Raw genomic sequence first — 19,291 nt, forward strand, 5'->3', positions numbered from 1 at the left:
GAAAGGAAGAGAAGGAGAGAGAGAAAGAACATAAAATGGAAGAGGGGATCAAAGAAAGAGGAAGGAAGATGGAAAGAGAGAGGGAAGGGAGATATATGTGAAGAGAAGAGAATGAGGGAGAGGAGGGGTGAACGAGAGGAAGATAAGGAGAGAGGAGAAGAGGAATGAAGGAAGATAAAGAGATGAAGGTGGTTAATGGAAGCAAGGAGGGAGAGAAAGGAGAAGAAGAAGAGAGGAAAATACTGAGGAAGAGAAGGAGGGAAATGAGGAGGACAGAGAAATACCGGGAAAATACGCTGAAACCCAGATGTTGACGGGCTGAGAGAAACACCAGACCAACAGAGATGGAAAGGGCAAGAGTGAGAATTGGGAAGGGAGAGAGAATTACCAAGTAAAATAGATTAGGACAGATTGCCTTTTTCTGCAGGCGTTTTTTGTCAATCTCCTTGGTAGCCATTTTATGGCTTTCATTCATTAGCTAGGCGCCATGGAAAAGCCAGGGAGAGATATTACCAGTCACCAAGAAGAGCAAAACACCAATATTTTTTATAAGCATTGACCTTCTGGATTCACAGAGCTGATTGTTAGTCACAGAGCAATATATTCACAAACCACTGGGTCTTTTGTTTATCTTCTCATTGCGTTAACCGTTCAAATTTCACTGGCGTTGTCTCTGGCTTGGTTGCCTGGTGTTGGAATGTGCTCTTAAACTAGCTCCACTTTACTGGTACAGATTGGAAGCGAGGACACAGTTTTGGTTCAAACACTAGTGGAAGGTTTGACGAGACACAGATGAAACCTATCCTGTAGGTCTTATGTACCACACTATACGCTGCATTCAAAAGTATTTTAATTTGAATATACTGTCTTCAGAAGTATTTCCGACCCCTTCAATTTCTCCATATTTGCTTATCGTGTTACATACTTAATTTAATGCCGTCAATCTACACACAATAACCCAATATTACAAAGCAAAAAAAAAACAGTCTGTGGTAAATAGAAACCTTAAATATCTCATGTACAGATGTATTCAGACCAGATAATCTTTTTCCTCATGCTGTCATGTGTCTTTCACTCAGAAGGTCAGACAACAAGCAGTAGGAAGACTCTTGGTGGTTTCAAACTACATTTCACAACGATGGAGCACAATGTGCTTCTGGGAACCTCCCCCAGATCTTCACCTTTACACAATCTTATCTCTGAGGTCTACAGAGATTTCCGTGGGCTTCATGGCTTGTTTCTTGCTCGGACATGTATTGTACATTGTGGGCCATTGTGGGACAGTATAGACAGCTGTGTGCCTTTCCAAAAATATCAAGCCAATTGAATTTGTACAATCAACTGAATTTGCCACAGGTGGAGAACAAGCAAGTTCTAGAGACATCTCAAGGATGGTCAAAAAATGCAGGACGATCTGAGTCTTGGGATGATCATCTTCGCTCAGTTTGGAGTGTCATGGCAACTGGTCTGAAAAAGGATCTACATAACATTTCCTTTTTCCCTTTTACACTGGCACAAATTTCAAAAACCCATTTTTGCTTTGTCATAATGGGGTATTGTGTGTTGATTGATTGATTGCTTTTCAAATCACTGCAATTCTTTTAAAGAAACTAGAAGAGAAGAACATTGGCAACGGACTTCAGAGGGGAGATTAATTGGAGCCATTTTCATTTAATGCGGTGTTAAAGTGCTACCTGCCACAAAGCCTTCATGTTTGCCCGGGAGTCCACCAAATTTCTTTGTCTAATTACAGGTAGGCTGTCAGAAGCTACCGGTGTGATGCTATTGGTCTGCTGTCCTAGGCCAAGGCAGCGCTCTTAAATCAAATGGTCCCTTCACATGATGTAGGCCTCATATGTATAATCCTTATGCTAGTGGCTGGGAAACCCCCATAAAACCCCACATCTAAAGCTTGTGTGCAATATATCATTTCAACGGAAAGTGCCTGGATATACACTGACCGTATGTCCTGAAATACTGAACACTGACTGTAAATCCTAAAATAATGAACATCGACCGTATGTCGTGAAAAACTGAACACTGACTGTAAATCCTGAAATACTGAACACTGACCGTGTGTCCTGAAATACTGAACACTTATGTGTGTCCTGAAATACTGAACACTGATCGTGTGTCCTGAAATACTCTTTAAGTGGGATTTGTCCTTTTACAACAAATCTGCCCCCAACTGATAAAACAAGCTAGGATGAAAGTACAAAAGGTATTCCCATGTCACAACTACTATTTGGCTGAATAGTTTATTTTCTGTCCAGCAGGTTAAATGGCCGTGAAGAGAGTTACCATAAAAACACACTTCCCTCCAGCCACAGACAAGCTTCTTGGAAGTACCCTTGAAAGTGACTTAACAGCATTAGATTATTTGAAGGAAGGTGAGAATGGGTGATACACCATTGTATGGGTCAGTATTTAGGGTGAGGGACAGATGGAGGGGGTGTCTACCTGCAAAAGGGTCAGGGTTTAGGATGAGGGACAGGTGAGGGGGTGTCTACCTGCAAAAGGGTCAGGGTTTAGGATGAGGGACAGGTGGAGGGGGTGTCTACCTGCAAAAGGGTCAGGGTTTAGGATGAGGGACAGGTGGAGGGGGTGTCTACCTGCAAAAGGGTCAGGGTTTAGGATGAGGGACAGGTGGAGGGGGTGTCTACCTGCAAAAGGGACAGGGTTTAGGATGAGGGACAGGTGGAGGGGGTGTCTACCTGCGTAGGGGACAGGGTTTAGGATGAGGGACAGGTGGAGGGGGTGTCTACCTGCAAAAGGGACAGGGTTTAGGATGAGGGACAGGTGGAGGGGGTGTCTACCTGCTAAAGGGTCAGGGTTTAGGATGAGGGACAGGTGGAGGGGGTGTCTACCTGCAAAAGGGTCAGGGTTTAGGATGAGGGACAGGTGGAGGGGGTGTCTACCTGCAAAAGCGTCAGGGTTTAGGATGAGGGACAGGTGGAGGGGGTGTCTACCTGCAAAAGGGACAGGGTTTAGGATGAGGGACAGGTGGAGGGGGTGTCTACCTGCGTAGGGGACAGGGTTTAGGATGAGGGACAGGTGGAGGGGGTGTCTACCTGCAAAAGGGACAGGGTTTAGGATGAGGGACAGGTGGAGGGGGTGTCTACCTGCTAAAGGGTCAGGGTTTAGGATGAGGGACAGGTGGAGGGGGTGTCTACCTGCTAAAGGGACAGGGTTTAGGATGAGGGACAGGTGGAGGGGGTGTCTACCTGCGTAGGGGACAGGGTTTAGGATGAGGGACAGGTGGAGGGGGTGTCTACCTGCAAAAGGGACAGGGTTTAGGATGAGGGACAGGTGGAGGGGGTGTCTACCTGCAAAAGGGACAGGGTTTAGGGTGAGGGACAGGTGGAGGGGATGTCTACCTGCAAAGGGGACAGGGTTTAAGATGAGGGACAGGTGAGGGGGTGTCTACCTGCAAAAGGGACAGGGTTTAGGATGAGGGACAGGTGGAGGGGGTGTCTACCTGCAAAAGGGACAGGGTTTAGGATGAGGGACAGGTGGAGGGGGTGTCTACCTGCAAAAGGGACAGGGTTTAGGATGAGGGACAGGTGGAGGGGGTGTCTACCTGCTAAAGGGTCAGGGTTTAGGATGAGGGACAGGTGGAGGGGGTGTCTACCTGCAAAAGGGACAGGGTTTAGGATGAGGGACAGGTGGAGGGGGTGTCTACCTGCGTAGGGGACAGGGTTTAGGATGAGGGACAGGTGGAGGGGGTGTCTACCTGCAAAAGGGACAGGGTTTAGGATGAGGGACAGGTGGAGGGGGTGTCTACCTGCTAAAGGGTCAGGGTTTAGGATGAGGGACAGGTGGAGGGGGTGTCTACCTGCAAAAGGGACAGGGTTTAGGATGAGGGACAGGTGGAGGGGGTGTCTACCTGCGTAGGGGACAGGGTTTAGGATGAGGGACAGGTGGAGGGGGTGTCTACCTGCAAAAGGGACAGGGTTTAGGATGAGGGACAGGTGGAGGGGGTGTCTACCTGCAAAAGGGACAGGGTTTAGGGTGAGGGACAGGTGGAGGGGATGTCTACCTGCAAAGGGGACAGGGTTTAAGATGAGGGACAGGTGAGGGGGTGTCTACCTGCAAAAGGGACAGGGTTTAGGATGAGGGACAGGTGGAGGGGGTGTCTACCTGCAAAAGGGACAGGGTTTAGGATGAGGGACAGGTGGAGGGGGTGTCTACCTGCAAAAGGGACAGGGTTTAGGATGAGGGACAGGTGGAGGGGGTGTCTACCTGCTAAAGGGTCAGGGTTTAGGATGAGGGACAGGTGGAGGGGGTGTCTACCTGCAAAAGGGACAGGGTTTAGGATGAGGGACAGGTGGAGGGGGTGTCTACCTGCGTAGGGGACAGGGTTTAGGATGAGGGACAGGTGGAGGGGGTGTCTACCTGCAAAAGGGACAGGGTTTAGGGTGAGGGACAGGTGGAGGGGATGTCTACCTGCAAAGGGGACAGGGTTTAAGATGAGGGACAGGTGAGGGGGTGTCTACCTGCAAAAGGGACAGGGTTTAGGATGAGGGACAGGTGGAGGGGGTGTCTACCAGTGTAGGGGACAGGGTTTAGGATGAGGGACAGGTGGAGGGGTTGTCTACCTGCAAAAGGGACAGGGTTTAGGATGAGGGACAGATGGAGGGGGTGTCTACCTGCAAAAGGGACAGGGTTTAGGATGAGGGACAGGTGGAGGGGGTGTCTACCTGCAAAGGGGACAGGGGCGTCCTTGTCCAGGGCCACCAGAGGGGGATCCAGCAGGACGGTGTCCATGTTCTCCGGGATCACCCCATGGTACGACGTCTCGATCCACGGCTTGTGCTTGTTTACTGCAGAGAAGATAGAGGAAGAGGTGGAGAAGGGGAGGAGAGAACTTGTCAGTCGATAAGATGTTTTGGTTCCCAGCTTTGTGAGATTTTTGGTTCCCAGCGGTGTATCCCTGGTATCCCGGGGAAACACCGTCATTAACCCTAATTTTGGAACATGTTGCTTTGAGAATTTTTTTTATGCAAGCTACCCTTTATCAATGCTACCTACAGCTATATAGTCTGAAACACTACTGAAATTGTCCACAGACAAAGCTCACTTTGACTTTTTTATTTGTCATTCGCAAATACCGCTGTGTGAAAAAGCCTATTGTATTGGATAGAAAATTAAACAGCCTTTATTGGGTTGGCTTATGAACGACTCATTCGGCAAACATGCCTTCATCAGGGTATGATTAAAATAAGCTATACAGTATTTGCTAAAAGTGCTCTCACATTTTACTGGATATGACAGTTTTTCTGTATTAACTCTGAAGTAGACTTCTAGGAAGTACACTCAACTGTGTACTCTCAAACTCCCCCAAAAAGAGAAAAGAAAATGAAAGAATAGCGAAAAAACATGGAGGCGCACAACAAATGCCCTTTGCCCTATAGCGCTGCCACCATCACTGGGATAATAACAGTACCACAGGTTTGTGCACTCAGATAAACTAGCTCCAGAAGAGACTGTTTTCTCCCAGGCACACAGTCTCTAGAGAACCGTTCACATGTCCAGCTGAAGCCACAGACTGGCACGACCACTCATCAACACACTCAGCCCCTTGTTGGGAAGAAAGTGCAGCTCACCTTCCACCATATTACAGGGAAAAGTGGACCAAGACATCTAGTGATTAAGGGAGAGAAATAGAGGATATAGTGAGAAAGAGGGATGTATATATAGAAAAAGAGAGAAAGAGGGATGGATATATAGAAAAAAAGAGAAAGAGGGATGGATATATAGAAAAAGAGAGCCATATTGAAACCATATAAACTGTCCTAGAAACAAATGTATGGAATGAGGATGCAGACTAACCACAGTAGTCCACCACCAGCAGGAGATGGCTTCAGATTAGTTCTGACCATCCTCTGAGATTTTATGTCTTCCTTGAAACAAGTTGATCACTCTGACAGAGTGAATCTAAATGTTTTGTAGCCTTTTCCCTCCAGTAACACATGCACACACAGCTGGTGGAAGAACATGAACATGAAAAACACACACTCCTGTGAATGCAAACTGGTATAAGCGTGTAAGCCTGTACACACACACACACGCACACAATTTCAACTGAAACTGTTCCCTGTAAGCTTAGTGTATTCGTTTCAACTTCCAATCCCAGGAAAGAAAATAGTTTGTTTCATTCGGATGAGCAGATGACACTTCCAGCTGGCATCCATTCTTTTCATCTTACTCACAAGCATCCTGGTTTTCAGTCAAATTCTTTGGCCTTCCTTCCTACTTCGTGTCATAGACATTTAAAAAAACATTGGGGAGTGACCTAGGCTACTTTCGCGGGCTCACTATAATGTTCCTCTAGAAGAGTTAAGCTGATTATGGGGGACATTATAAAAATACTAGCAGTGGTTTGAAACCCGGGGTTGTGTAGTTTCTCAGGGGGAATTACCGGAGAGATAAGGGCATATATTTGTGTCTGCTTTTGCTTGGAGGTAACACAGCTGAAGGGAATGACTGTCAGCTTGGGTGATCACCCAAACGGTCACAGTCCAGCAGCACATCTTTGGCCAGTCCTGAACTCATTTTCATGGGTGGCAATTTCAATTTCGGAGCTGATCCTCATAATTATTACTTCCCAAACTGGATGTCAGCGTGCTAACTTTCCATGCATTGAGTAAAACTCCCACCAGTTAAGGTGGATCATTTGCAAAATGGCCGCCGTCATGAGCCACAAGGTGGACGGGTTTTAAACCAACGACGAGGCAGCAGGATGACTTCAGCGTGTTAGCCGGGTACCTTTCCATTAGTATCTAGATGATGTAAAGTGCCAATGATGTGGGTTAGGGATGTTTTTCTGTCTTTGATAAGGTTAAAAGTGTCACAGAGCGCAATATGTTTTCTGTGTGAAATGCCTCAGCCATTACTCATGGGGACATCTGCGGTCATTACGGTACATTATCCTGCACTGTGATGGAGGCTAATTCACTCAGAGTAGCAATGCCGCCTATGCAGTCTCTGGCACAGGCTGAATTTAAAATGACAGCAACTGCTCAAGTCATACATCTACACCATTTACATAGGCTCTTCCACAACGAGTTCCTGTCGTCTTCCGACTGAAATGGAAATTAGCTCTGTTTAGCCCAGTGAAGACGGACTGATTTGTCATATTACTTGTAATGATTCCTAATGCAAGGTTCAACAAAACGTCTTCACTGCAGGTTTGATTGAATGTTCTGTGTGTAAGTTCGGTCTGTAGACTATATCTTGAGCCACTGAAAGAAGACTGAGATAATTGATGGACAACATACAGAGACAGAGAAAGAGAATATGAAAGGGTTTTCAAACCCTAAAGAAAACAATGTGGAGAGAGAGAAGGAGAGAGCAAGATATGGGTGGAGAGAGAGAGCAAGTTAGAATGAGAATATGAAAGGGTTTACAAACCTTAAGAAAACAATATAGGGAGAGAGGGATAGAGATAGAAAGAAAGAAAGAAAGAGAGGATTATTTCAGAGCAGTCAATATACAGACACATTGCATTCCTCTGGGAAGAGTATCTTGTTTTTCTACTCAATTATTTATCCAGCAGCCAAAATAATGATATCCAAATTTTAACTGTCTCTAATAAAACCCCGTTGAGCATTGGTAAAGGGAATGTGTGTGTGTGTGTAAACCTGCCCCACGACCTCTCCGTGCCCTCGTATAATGAAATACCCAGTCAGCAATCCGTCTGGTAATTAAACCTGGAGACGCACGATGCGGGTTGGATGGACAATTTTACAGCTTTTCTCCGGAAATAACATCAGACCAAATGGCACCCTGCTGTAGCGTTGACCATGGTAACCTAGCTACGAGGAAGATTATCAAGACATTATGTAGCAGCAGTGTGGGGGAGGGGGGGGGGCCTGTAAGCTCGTAACCTGAGTGATCAGGACATGTGTATACAATGGCATGAGAGACAGGAGAGAGAAAATGGGATGAAGAGAGTGGGGGGAGAGAAAGGAAAAGGGAGGGAGTGAGAGAGGAGAAGGGATGGAGAGACAGTGTGGAAAGTGAGAATATGCAGCGGAAGGAGAAGATGGACGGAGAAGCCCAGAAGGAGGGACAAAGGATGTGTCCCGGGATATTGACCGCGTCTTTGTACTCCAGATTTTCTCACATCTTTGCATTCTAGTTCAAACATTTTGCAATCCTTTCCAGGGCACAATATACTATTAAAATATTACCAAAACATCAGTGGTTTACCACTTTATGCTGTGAAGAAAACAACTCTATGGGCAATGCCATGGAAATCAATCAGGTCACTGACTTTATGACTCCACACCTGATCTGACTCATAACCTCTGGGAACCTAGTGGTGCTCTGGAACATAACGCGCATCACACCGACAAGCATAAGGAAACAGCGATTATGGGAACTGCTTAAGCTGTCAGCCCTGCAGTCTGATGGTGGTATGGAGATAATGTCAGGAGCAAAATGTCATTAAAAGCGGGCAATGATTGTGACCAGAACGTACAGTGGATATAAAAAGTCTACACACCCCTGTGAGAATGCCAGGTTTTTGTGATGTAAAAGAATGAGACAAAGATAAATCATGTCAGAACTTTTTCCACCTTTAATGTTTAAAATTCAATTGAAAAAAAACCTGAAATCTTCGAGGGGGGATAATGACAAATATTGCTTAATAATGTTTGATTAAGTGTACACCTCTTATAACTGGGGATGTGGCTGTGTTCAGAATTAACCAATCATATTCAAACTCATGTTAAATTGAAGTCTGCCAAGTACTGGCTGTGTGCTACATGTGAAAACAATCTCCCGTATTCTTCATATGAATGGGCTATGGGGTAGGGTGGCAAGACGGAAGCCTTTTCTTACAAAGAAAAACATCCAAGCCCGGCTGAAGTTTGCAAAAACAAACATCAAGTCCCCCAAAAGCATTTGGGAAAATGTGTTATGGTCTGATGAAACCAAGGTTGAACTTTTTGGCCATAATTCCAAAAGGTATGTTTGGCGCAAAAACAACAATGCACATCACCCAAAGAACACCATACCCACGGTGAAGCATGGTGGTGGCAGGATCATGCTTTGGGGCTGTTTTTCTTCAGCTGGAACCGGGGCCTTAGTCAGGGTGGTGGGAATTACGAACAGTTCCAAATACCAGGCAATTTTGGCACAACACCTTCAGGAGTCCATTAAAAGGTGAAAATGAAGAGGAAGTTCACCTTTCAGCACGACAACGACCCGAAGCACACATCCAAATCCACAAAAGCATGCCTTCATCAGAAGAAGATTAATGTTTTGGAATGGCCCAGCCAGAGCCCAGACCAGAATCCAACTGGATTGTAGGGACAGCAGCAATGAGGTCCCCAAGGTTAACATGTAATGTATATGTAACAAGTGAGTGCAAGTACAAGTGCAAGTACAATGGCAATTCTAAATGTGCAATGAAGGCAATTTGAAGGTGCATGTGCAACTGAAATGCAGGGATAGCAGCAATGTGGTTCCCAAAGTAGACACGTACCTGTAACAACTGAAAACGTCCTTATCAGACTGTCCAAGGCAGTGTCAGAGTCCAGTAGTACAAAGGAGTAGTGCAACAAGGCCCCTGAGGGGCTGGTGGGTGTGGTTAGTGATGGGTCACAGAGTTCAGCAGGGTTACAGTAGACGGAAAGAAACTGTTCCTGAACACTGTGGCGGAGTTGTTCAGAATGCTTTTGATTGTGCAGCGGTAAAAGTTCACCGGGATCTTGGAAGACAGACGGGCCTTCTTCAGCCTTCTCAAAAAGTATGGGCGCTGCTGCACCTTTTTGACTAGGTCTTTTATCTTTGGTTTTCTTAGCATTGAGGACCAGGTTGTTGCTGGCGCACCATGCCACCTGGCATTTGACCTCCTCCCTGTAGGCTGACTCGTCATTGTCACTGAACTGGCCTTCCACCGTGGTGTCGTCTGTGAACTTGACGATGGTGTTGGAGCTGTGTACAAGAATGCAGTCGCGGGTGAAGAGGGAGTACAAGACGGTGCTCAGCACGCAGCCTTGTGGAATACCAGTGTTCAGTATCAGGCTGGAGGAGGTGAAGTTGTCTTACCTGACAGACTGGGGTCTGTTGGTTAGGAAGTCCAAAGTCCAGTTGCAGAGAGACGGGCTGATCTCCAGGTCTTGGAGTTTGTTGACCAGCCTAGATGGAATGACCATGTTGAATGCTGAGCTAAAGTAAATGAATAGCATTCTCACATAGTTGTTGGTTTTGTCCAGGTGGGTCAGGGCGGAGTAAAAAATTACCTACATTTGCCAAGTATTTTTACACACCTCCAGTGTGTTACCTGCCAGATTGTTGCCGCTAGCGTCAGACAACATCTAAAAACAGGATATACAATATCTGCAGATGTTTATGATATACAAAGAGCTGGAGTGCATATAAGAGCTATACAGCTAGTGTTGGGTATAAGATATAAAGGGGATTAATAGTTTACAGTGTAATAGTATACATCTCAGTATTGTATATCTAGATGCAGGGAGATGAGCAAAGCTGTTTGGAAGTAGCTTGATGTAGTATGACCTGATTCTCCATGCGAGTGACAGGAAATAAATGGTTCAGGTGGAAGGATATTTCGGTCATGATTGACCCGTACTTCTCAACTTGCGGGGGAGAATTTTTTGGAACAGGCGTTATTTTCGCACGGGAGGGGTTAGCGAACATCGTTCCAGCCCGTTTTCCTGCCTGGTAGTCATGTTGAACACCCACTGAGTTAAAGCTAACCCAATCAAACTGGCATCCGGCCCTGTTCCTAAACGGGGGTGTTAAGGACCAAATCACTCACTTAGTCCTTCAGCCAAGTTAATATTGACTCAGAGTCACAGTAAAACAAAGAAATGTACCAAATGACCAATAGGAAAAGAGTAATTATGTGTATTGACTCGAGATATGCTGCTACACAAATACTAAATGGTTTGGCAGGAGCCTGGGGATCATTTCTAGATACATTAAGCCCAATAAAGATGCTTACCACTGTCCGTCCGTTCCCTGCATATCTGCAGGGACATGGTCATATCTGCCAGTGTTGTTCTTATTAAACACTCATTAGAAAGGCCATAAACACTTGTCTTTATCAACGATGAGTCGTAAAAACCTGCAGCAAAGACAACTGGCTCTAGACTTCAAAATGTATTGACTTATGGCAATTTGAGGATAGCAATCTACAATGTATATTTTGTACTGGAGACAGGGATTGGTTGCAGCCTGCTAAATCAAATAATTTGCCTATATATAAATAATTGGAGTAGATGTCATATAAGGACATATATGTGGTATCTAAGGATAATGTTGTATCTGAAGACAATGTGGTATATGAGGACATAAAAAAATAGATGAATAAGGACAATGTGATAAATTAAGACGTACTTACATGAGGACAATGTAGTAAATTAAGACATAGTTACATGAGGACAATGTAGTAAATTATGACATAGTTACATGAGGACAATGGAGTAAATTAAGACATAGTAACATGAGGACAATGTGGTAAATTAAGACGTAGTTATGTGAGGACAATGTAGTAAATTAAGACATAGTTACATGAGGACAATGGGGTAAATTAAGACGTAGTTAAGCGAGGACAGTGTAGTAAATTAAGACATAGTTACATGAGGACAATGTGCTATGTGAGGACTCTGGCTCTGGTATATTTCACAGTGGTGAGTGACATGGTCCAGAGCCAGGCTGGACTTCAACCGTCCCTGCCTCCAGTAGAGGCCCCTAGGGAGAGTGGAGCAGAGTGAGGACACCGGCTTCCTGCTGTGTAAATAGCCCGGGCTCCACTCGAGCCACCCGGGGTAAAATGCAGCTCTGTAGTGACAGCTGATTGTGCACCATGCAGAGTCTGAGGAAAATAGGACACAATGTGCTTATTGAGTCAGGAGGATTGTCTCAGCTAGGAGACTGTCAACATGTTTGGGATATTGTTGTGGCCGACATGCCCCCCCCCCCCCACCCACCCACCCAAAAAAAGGTTGCGTTCCTCCAAGGAGCATTTCGACAGTACGCCCATATTTGGGAACTACCTCAGTGAACAGATGGCTAGTCTCTGTAAAAGGCCCTTTAATAAGGTAAACTGTTAACGTCATATAACTCAGAGGACCACACGCCGACGGGATTTGTGTTTTTAACATGATGAATGTATGAACAAGCACCGTAAGAGGTTTATAGTGCAAGTTATGTATATTGAACATTTGCAGAAAGCATATTACACATGAATGATGGCGTCTCTTTGGTGAAAGCCATTATAGATAGACCTAATATATCTCCCAGAGTTCTCTCTGTCTGTTGTGCCCACTGGCAGCGCGGGCCAATCAGCTTCTGGGAGATTAATTAGTTTGATTAGACTTTAAATCAACGTTCAACTCCATATTGCCTATTAATAGAGTTTTTGCTCAATGGTGGCATTTAACTGGTGTCAGCACGCCACCAACACCCAAGAGGCCTTTGAAATGTCAATTGTCTGCCATCAGAAAGGTTGGCATAATACAACTCAGAGAGGGAGATATTGAATCCAGAAAGCCCCGTCTCTCCGCGTTGTATAATTGTGCTCAATAATAAGCCCATTGTTCTCGGTAGCGATATGCGGCGCGGCTTGATTTATAATTAAAAGTCCTCGAGCTTGAATGATGACTTTGTTGTTTTCTTGTTTAGTCACACTGACGGGCTACTCAAGTGGCAGGATGGTGAGACGTTAGAGAAGGGAGAAGAAGTCAGAAGGGAGCGACGTTGGGTGTGTGCAGGGGGAGAAGGGGAGGTGGCATGGGAGACCACTCTCCTGACGGGAGACAGAGGGAGAGCGGTGGGCAGGCGCCGGAAGGGATGGCAAGTGTGTCACCGGCTGAATTGAATTAAAAGTCGTTTCGCCACAGAGAATCTTCCGGCTCTTGTATCGGCAAGACACCTCGGCCAATCCTGCTAAACCACATGGTCTCTGGACATTTGAATGGTTTTCGAATAGAAATTGCTGCAGGGACTCCCATCCCGTATCTCTTAGCTGGGGAGACCGTAATGTCTCAGTGTTCATTAATGTCTCGTGTCTCAATCCAGCGTCCGCTCCACTGACACATTCAGGCAGAGTGCGAGCCACCGGATGTCAGCATGTATGCAATTTGAGTGAAGCAACAGTGTCTTTGCAGAAAAAAAACATCTGTTTTAATGAATCAGCCAGTAAATGGTTTTTTTTGCACGGTACGATTCATTACTACCGTCTTAAAGGTAACTTGTGTTAAAACCACTAAGCAGGCAGAGGACAGTGACAAATGTGAGCATGAATGGAGATGGAGGCCATTGCCTAACAGGACTCACTACTTCTCCATAAAGGCAATTTGCTGACCAGCCACCAATTTACTGGCTTTGAAGACATTTTATGTGATGAATACAGGGGATGAAACTATAGTATCCACTCCCCTTGTCTGACCACTGCCTTTCAAAAGTGTCCTTTTTAATGGCCATTGAGGTCAAACCCATTCAGCCAGCTGCCTTGAAAGGGTCTTGTTTCATCCAGTAATCAAGTCATTCACCTCGTAAAAGAACCAGCACGATTTTTTCACAGCTCAGACCGAGCAAGGCTTTTAAAGCTGCCCTAGGCGAGAGAGTGTGAACGCCAGAGGCCACTTTGCTGTGCACTCAGTATCAGCGTCGTCTTTAATTCGCAGACGAGTCGGAGGAGAAAGTGAAAGGGGAACATGTTTTACGTTTAAATGATTTCCGCTGTTCCTTTCGTCAAAGCCGCTGACAAATCAGACGGATCAGGTCCACGCTCTGTGTGGCTGCTGACTTGATATTTAGCTTTCACACTCAGTGGAACACTCACGCTCCGGTGGAACACTCACACTCAGTGGAACACTCACACTCCGGTGGAACACTCACACTCCGGTGGAACACGCACGCTCCGGTGGAACACTCACGCTCCGGTGGAACACTCACACTCCGGTGGAACACGCACACTCCGGTGGAACACTCACGCTCCGGTGGAACAAGCACGCTCCGGTGGAACACGCACGCTCCGGTGGAACACTCACACTCCGGTGGAACACTCAAACTCCGGTGGAACACTCACGCTCCGGTGGAACAAGCACGCTCCGGTGGAACACGCACGCTCCGGTGGAACACCGTGACTGCATTCTGCCTGTCTCCTCAATCCCACCAAGATCCGAGCCCGAGTGTCTGTCCGTCTCCTTGCCTGCATGTCTGCGAGGCCCCCCCCGGTCTGTGTGGCAGGTTTTACGGTGGGAGAGTCTTAGTCGGAACCTCTCCAGTGTGCCTTTCGCAGATCCCAGGTAAGCCTCACAGCAAGAGGTGACAATGCAGCGATGTGGTCGGTGGTGGAAGTGAAGTCTTGGGTGGGGGAGGGAGATCGAGGGAACAGCGTTAGCGAGGGTAACGTTGACGGCGGTGGTGACCACGGCGACCATCGTGATGATTTACTAAACACACAGTGTGCAGATGGGACAGAAGTACGGCCTAACACCAAGCAGTACATTGCCAATCTTTCCTGTGAAAAAATGGTCCAAGTTATTTTGCGGTCTGTAACACAACTGGAGGGAACTGATAGAAAACAAGAAATGCGAGAGAACAACACAAATACACTAGAAACACACCCCCTGCCCCCCTCCGGTCTTAGTGGGTTTAGTTCTGCTCCGGTGCCATTTACCGTGAAATAGTTTGTCTAAAAAGTTTTCCAAAGGTAAGACTTCTTTTGGGATTCCTGTCTTTATTGATGTGCACACCTCCTCTTTTCCTTTCGTCACTGAACCATGAAGGCCCAGCGGGACACAGTTTTTTTTTTCTCCGTTTAAAAAAAACAGCTGAAAATCCACAACACTCTCAGTAGGGTAACTGTGGAGGATAGAAGAAAATTCCAACAAGCACAGGCTAAATACTGATGGTGCATAGTTTTATTTACTGAATGTAGAAGGTTTGCATCCTATTGCAAATGGTGGCTTTGCTGCTAACCGCCAATGCTGCGAGTTGTCTGATGATATAGGACAAATTGAGATTATACATCCGATTGCCCCCCAGATTGCCCTTCACAGGTTTGACAAGAAAGCAAAGACATTTATGTGAGGTAGCCTTGGTCTTGGTTGAGGAGCCCAAAGCTCCTGGATGTGTGTAAGTACAGAGTGGATCCTGCCCAAGGTTATCCTTTTCACTGGATAGATCTAGTCTGACATCATTGCTTTACACCCACATTCACACAGCCAATACATACACTCACACACACTTTATGAGTGGAGAGTTTGAAGTCCGGCAAAGAAAACATAAACGATGTCATGGGCTCGTTAGATCTGCTCCTAAATGCGGGCAGACAGGATTGAAAGGGATTAGTTTAGAAAACAACAATCTGCCTCAAAACTCATCAGTGTTTGTTGGCGTTGTCTAAGAAACCTCGCAGGACCTCAATTTGACAATTTCTTCACAGCAAGCAAATATTCCTGCTTCAACAGTAAATGCATGGATTGTCAACAATAGTCATTTAGGTCTTGATCCATTTTTATTTTGGATAAATCAAGTCTGTTGCATTTTTTATTTTTTACAACATAATTTCCAGCATTTGTATGCTTCAATTGACACAGGCGCGGTGAAAGATAAAGACATTGAGAGAGCAGTGGTCTAGATTCAAATCCCTTTTGAAACACTACACGTGAATTGGAGGAAGCCAAACACCCGAAACGTCTAAATGAAATCCACAAACTGTGCAATAACTTTTCAAGCTTGAATGCAGTAAAAATATCACGCAACAACAGAGTGATCAAATCAAGATCCCATACCGGTACAAGTGTTCAGGAACCACTAGAGGAAAGTCTGGGAGAGCTGAGAGGCCATTAGATGTCAGAGAGGACATTAATGCTGTGAGATACGTGGCGGATCAGTGTCAGTCCACCTCCTGTTTTAATCCCCCAAACAGCTGTCCTGTGTTATCCCCTCCTCTCGCTCTCTCTCCATGTCGGCCCATTTAGTGTGGGGATCCTCACGAGCGCACGCACACACATCACACAGAGTGACAGGACGGGGGCTGTTACTAGAGAGAGTCTGATGACAGGGTGCGGTATGTGTGTGCGCCAGCAGGTTTTCAACATAGGGTTGGATTTTATAACTGACAATGGGATTTAGGTCCGGAGAAGGGAGGATCTCCGCTGTGTAAACCACAGTAATGAGTATTAATGGAAAAAAATAACATTTAAAAACAGGGGGATGATGATAAAGGTTAAGTTTAGGGTTAGGATTAGGGTTAGGATTGGGGTTAGGATTAGGATTAGCAGGCAGTTACCGTTACTGAGAGTCAGAAGATAATCTTTAGAGCAGTTGCAGAAACACTTTTGGGACGCTCAAAATAAAGGGTTGCTGTGAGCTGTAAGGTTTTTATTTTTGCATACTTGGACATAAGGACATTTGTGCTAAATCCCAACTGTGTTCATTGATAAAGGTATCCCAATTTTTTATCTTACTTTCAGTTCAAATAACAAGAAATGCAATTTCGATGCGGAAAACATTAGCACTCGTCTTTCTGAACAATCACAAATAAAATTATAAAATGTTATTCGGGGGTACCGAAACTGGCGCAAATTATTTGAGAATCATTCAAGTTTAACTCAAGCCTTCCTTAAAGATGATAAACTTGGTCTGGTTTGGTCTTAACCATATGTGTGTGGTAACACATCAAAGCCAACATCAAAAGACTCACCCGAGGGCCTCAGAAAACACATCCTTGATGCCCCTGCTTCTGGGATGGTTACAAAGCCATTTACAAGCCATTTGAAGTATATCATTCCACAAATAGAGAAAAGTCCAGACCATTGGGAATCTATACTGGACAGGTCGTCCCAAACTCAGCCCAAGAGCAGACTGAAAGATTCACACAGAGGTCTTTAAGAACCCCAGGGTAACATCAGGAGACCAGCAGCCCTCTCTTGACACAATCAAAGTTGAAGTGACTGAGTCAACTGTTAGAAAGACACTTCACAAACCTGGCCTACATGGGAAGTCAGGAAGGAAGACACAACTGACATTTGCCAGAGAATACCTGGGTAAACACCGAAACTAGAGGAACAATGTGCTCAACGGGTGAGTCAAAGTTGGAGTTGTTTTGCTGCAATGCCAGATGCCATGTTTGGCAAGAACGGAAGAAATTTGCCTTTGAACAGAAAGAAATCCATACCAGCCATCAAGCATGGAGGAGGTGGCATTATGGTTTAGGGCTGCTTTGCTGCTTCTGGGCCTGGCCAATTTGCCATCATTGAAAAAAAACATGAATTCCATATTATACCAGAGAATCTGTGAGGAGAATGTGAGGCCATTTGTCAAAAAGCTGAAGCTGAACCGAACATGATCTTGCAACAGAACAATAATCCAAAATAAACAAACAAAGCTTCAACAGAAGGCTCTAAAAAAAATTGAGGGTTTAGGAATGCAGAGCCCAGATCTTAATCCTTCGAAAATGCTGTGGGTGGACTTGAAGTTGGCTGTCCATGCAAGAAAGCCCTCAAAAACTACACAGTAGAAGTAGTAGTGTAAAAATGAATCATTCCATTCAATGCAGAGATTGATAGAGAGTTGGCTAAACTAAGTCATTTCAGCTACAGGGGGCAACACCAGCTATTGAACCTATGGGTGTAATTGCATTTATGTTGATTTTCGACCAAAGAAATAGCAAAGCATAATCTTTCCATGTCACACTTTAAGTTACGTTACCTTTACCTATCAAATGTGTTGAAGTATCCATATATATCCATATTTCCAGGGATTGTATTTGCTTTTTTACTTGACTGTACAACCTTCACCAGTTTCACCTTTCTTGATTGGAGCTCACTCCCTCTGCTTTGCAGAGAACCTGAAATGGCTACACAGACTCCTTTAAACTAAATCCATCTCCTGCTACAAATATATTTTCATATTTTTACAAGCTGCACCACTGCCTAAACCACGTGTCTGAGGCGATTACGATTCACATGGACTCTGCATCAGACACATACACACCAAGCTGTACCTAGACCACAACAGAGCCAGAGGCATAACCCTTCTGTTCTGGCTGACAGTGGCAGAACCCAGCCCAGGCCTGATAGAGCAGCCTTCGCTGTAGCCAGTCATTCGAAAGGCAGAAGCAGCGGTGGCTCTGGACACACTATCTAAACAGGGAGGACATTTTGGCGGTTGCTGAGGGAATCCTCATAAGCTCCTCTGACTGACTGGGATTCAACCTGACAGGTGAAGATAAAACCGTTGTCCCCAACAAGGGCTAAACACAGCCGGCTCTGTTCGTGTGTGTGTGTGTGTGTGTGCTACAATACAAAGCCGTAGGTCAGGAAAAAAAGGACCATGGGGCCATTGTCAGTAGATGGATCAACATGCTTTGTCAGGAGGATTCTATTTTTTTCATTAATCGTTTCCTGCAAAGTCACTGTCATCAGAACCCAACCTCCCTCACAGATAGACACACCAGATCCATTCCACTCTCCCTCACAGACAGACACACCAGCTCCCTTCCACTCTCCCTCACAGACAGACACAACAGCTCCCTTCCACTCTCCCTCACAGACAGACACAACAGCTCCATTCCACTCTCCCTCACAGACAGACACACCAGCTCCATTCCACTCTCCCTCACAGACAGACACACCAGCTCCATTCCACTCTCCCTCACAGACAGACACACCAGCTCCATTCCACTCTCCCTCACAGACAGACACACCAGCTCCATTACACTGTTTCCAGGTCCCCCATTAGCAGTCCTGCTTCCCATCTTACCCAGCCTAGATAAGACCTTTATTACAACCATTCCCTGTACTGGGTTACGTTAACCGTGCACACACACACACAGACACACACACAAAGATCCAGAAGCATCGTTGGACAGGAGATAGAGTAGGATTCTGGTGTACTATAAATTGTACCCAGGCTTACCCTGTAGCGAGCACAGCAGAAAACTGGCTTATAGCTTTTGGCTTCAGCTTGGCTGGTCAAGACACATGGTCTGTCACAGTTACTGATCAGGACGCCATTAATCACCAGATCAGCACTGGGACTACAGCATGTTGACGCCACATTAACTAACAACCGCATGGCCACCACACTGTGACCAGACTGCAACATCATCACAGTGTCCATACTGCAACACCATCACAGAGACCACACCGCAACACCGTCACAGAGACCACACCGCAACACCGTCACAGAGACCACACCTCAACACCATCACAGAGACCACACCGCAACACCGACACAGAGACCACACCGCAACACCGTCACAGAGACCACACCGCAACACCGTCACAGAGACCACACC

The 19,291-nt window shown here is 45.8% G+C and overlaps 1 protein-coding gene across 2 annotated transcripts in view; it reads right to left on the reverse strand.

Moving 5' to 3' along the window:
* clstn2 (calsyntenin 2) overlaps positions 1–19,291 on the reverse strand; it is a 166,418-nt gene that overhangs the window by 87,311 nt on the left and 59,816 nt on the right. The window contains exon 2 of one of the 2 annotated variants that reach the window (XM_010888625.5): positions 4,701–4,823. In XM_010888625.5, the coding sequence (XP_010886927.2) occupies positions 4,701–4,823 (123 nt within the window). Of the gene's footprint in view, positions 1–4,700; positions 4,824–19,291 lie in introns of those variants that run through there. The other variant, XM_020045473.3, reaches the window with a different exon arrangement.

This window comes from Esox lucius, chromosome 3 (genome assembly GCF_011004845.1).
Source record: "Esox lucius isolate fEsoLuc1 chromosome 3, fEsoLuc1.pri, whole genome shotgun sequence".
Lineage (NCBI taxonomy): Eukaryota > Metazoa > Chordata > Actinopteri > Esociformes > Esocidae > Esox > Esox lucius.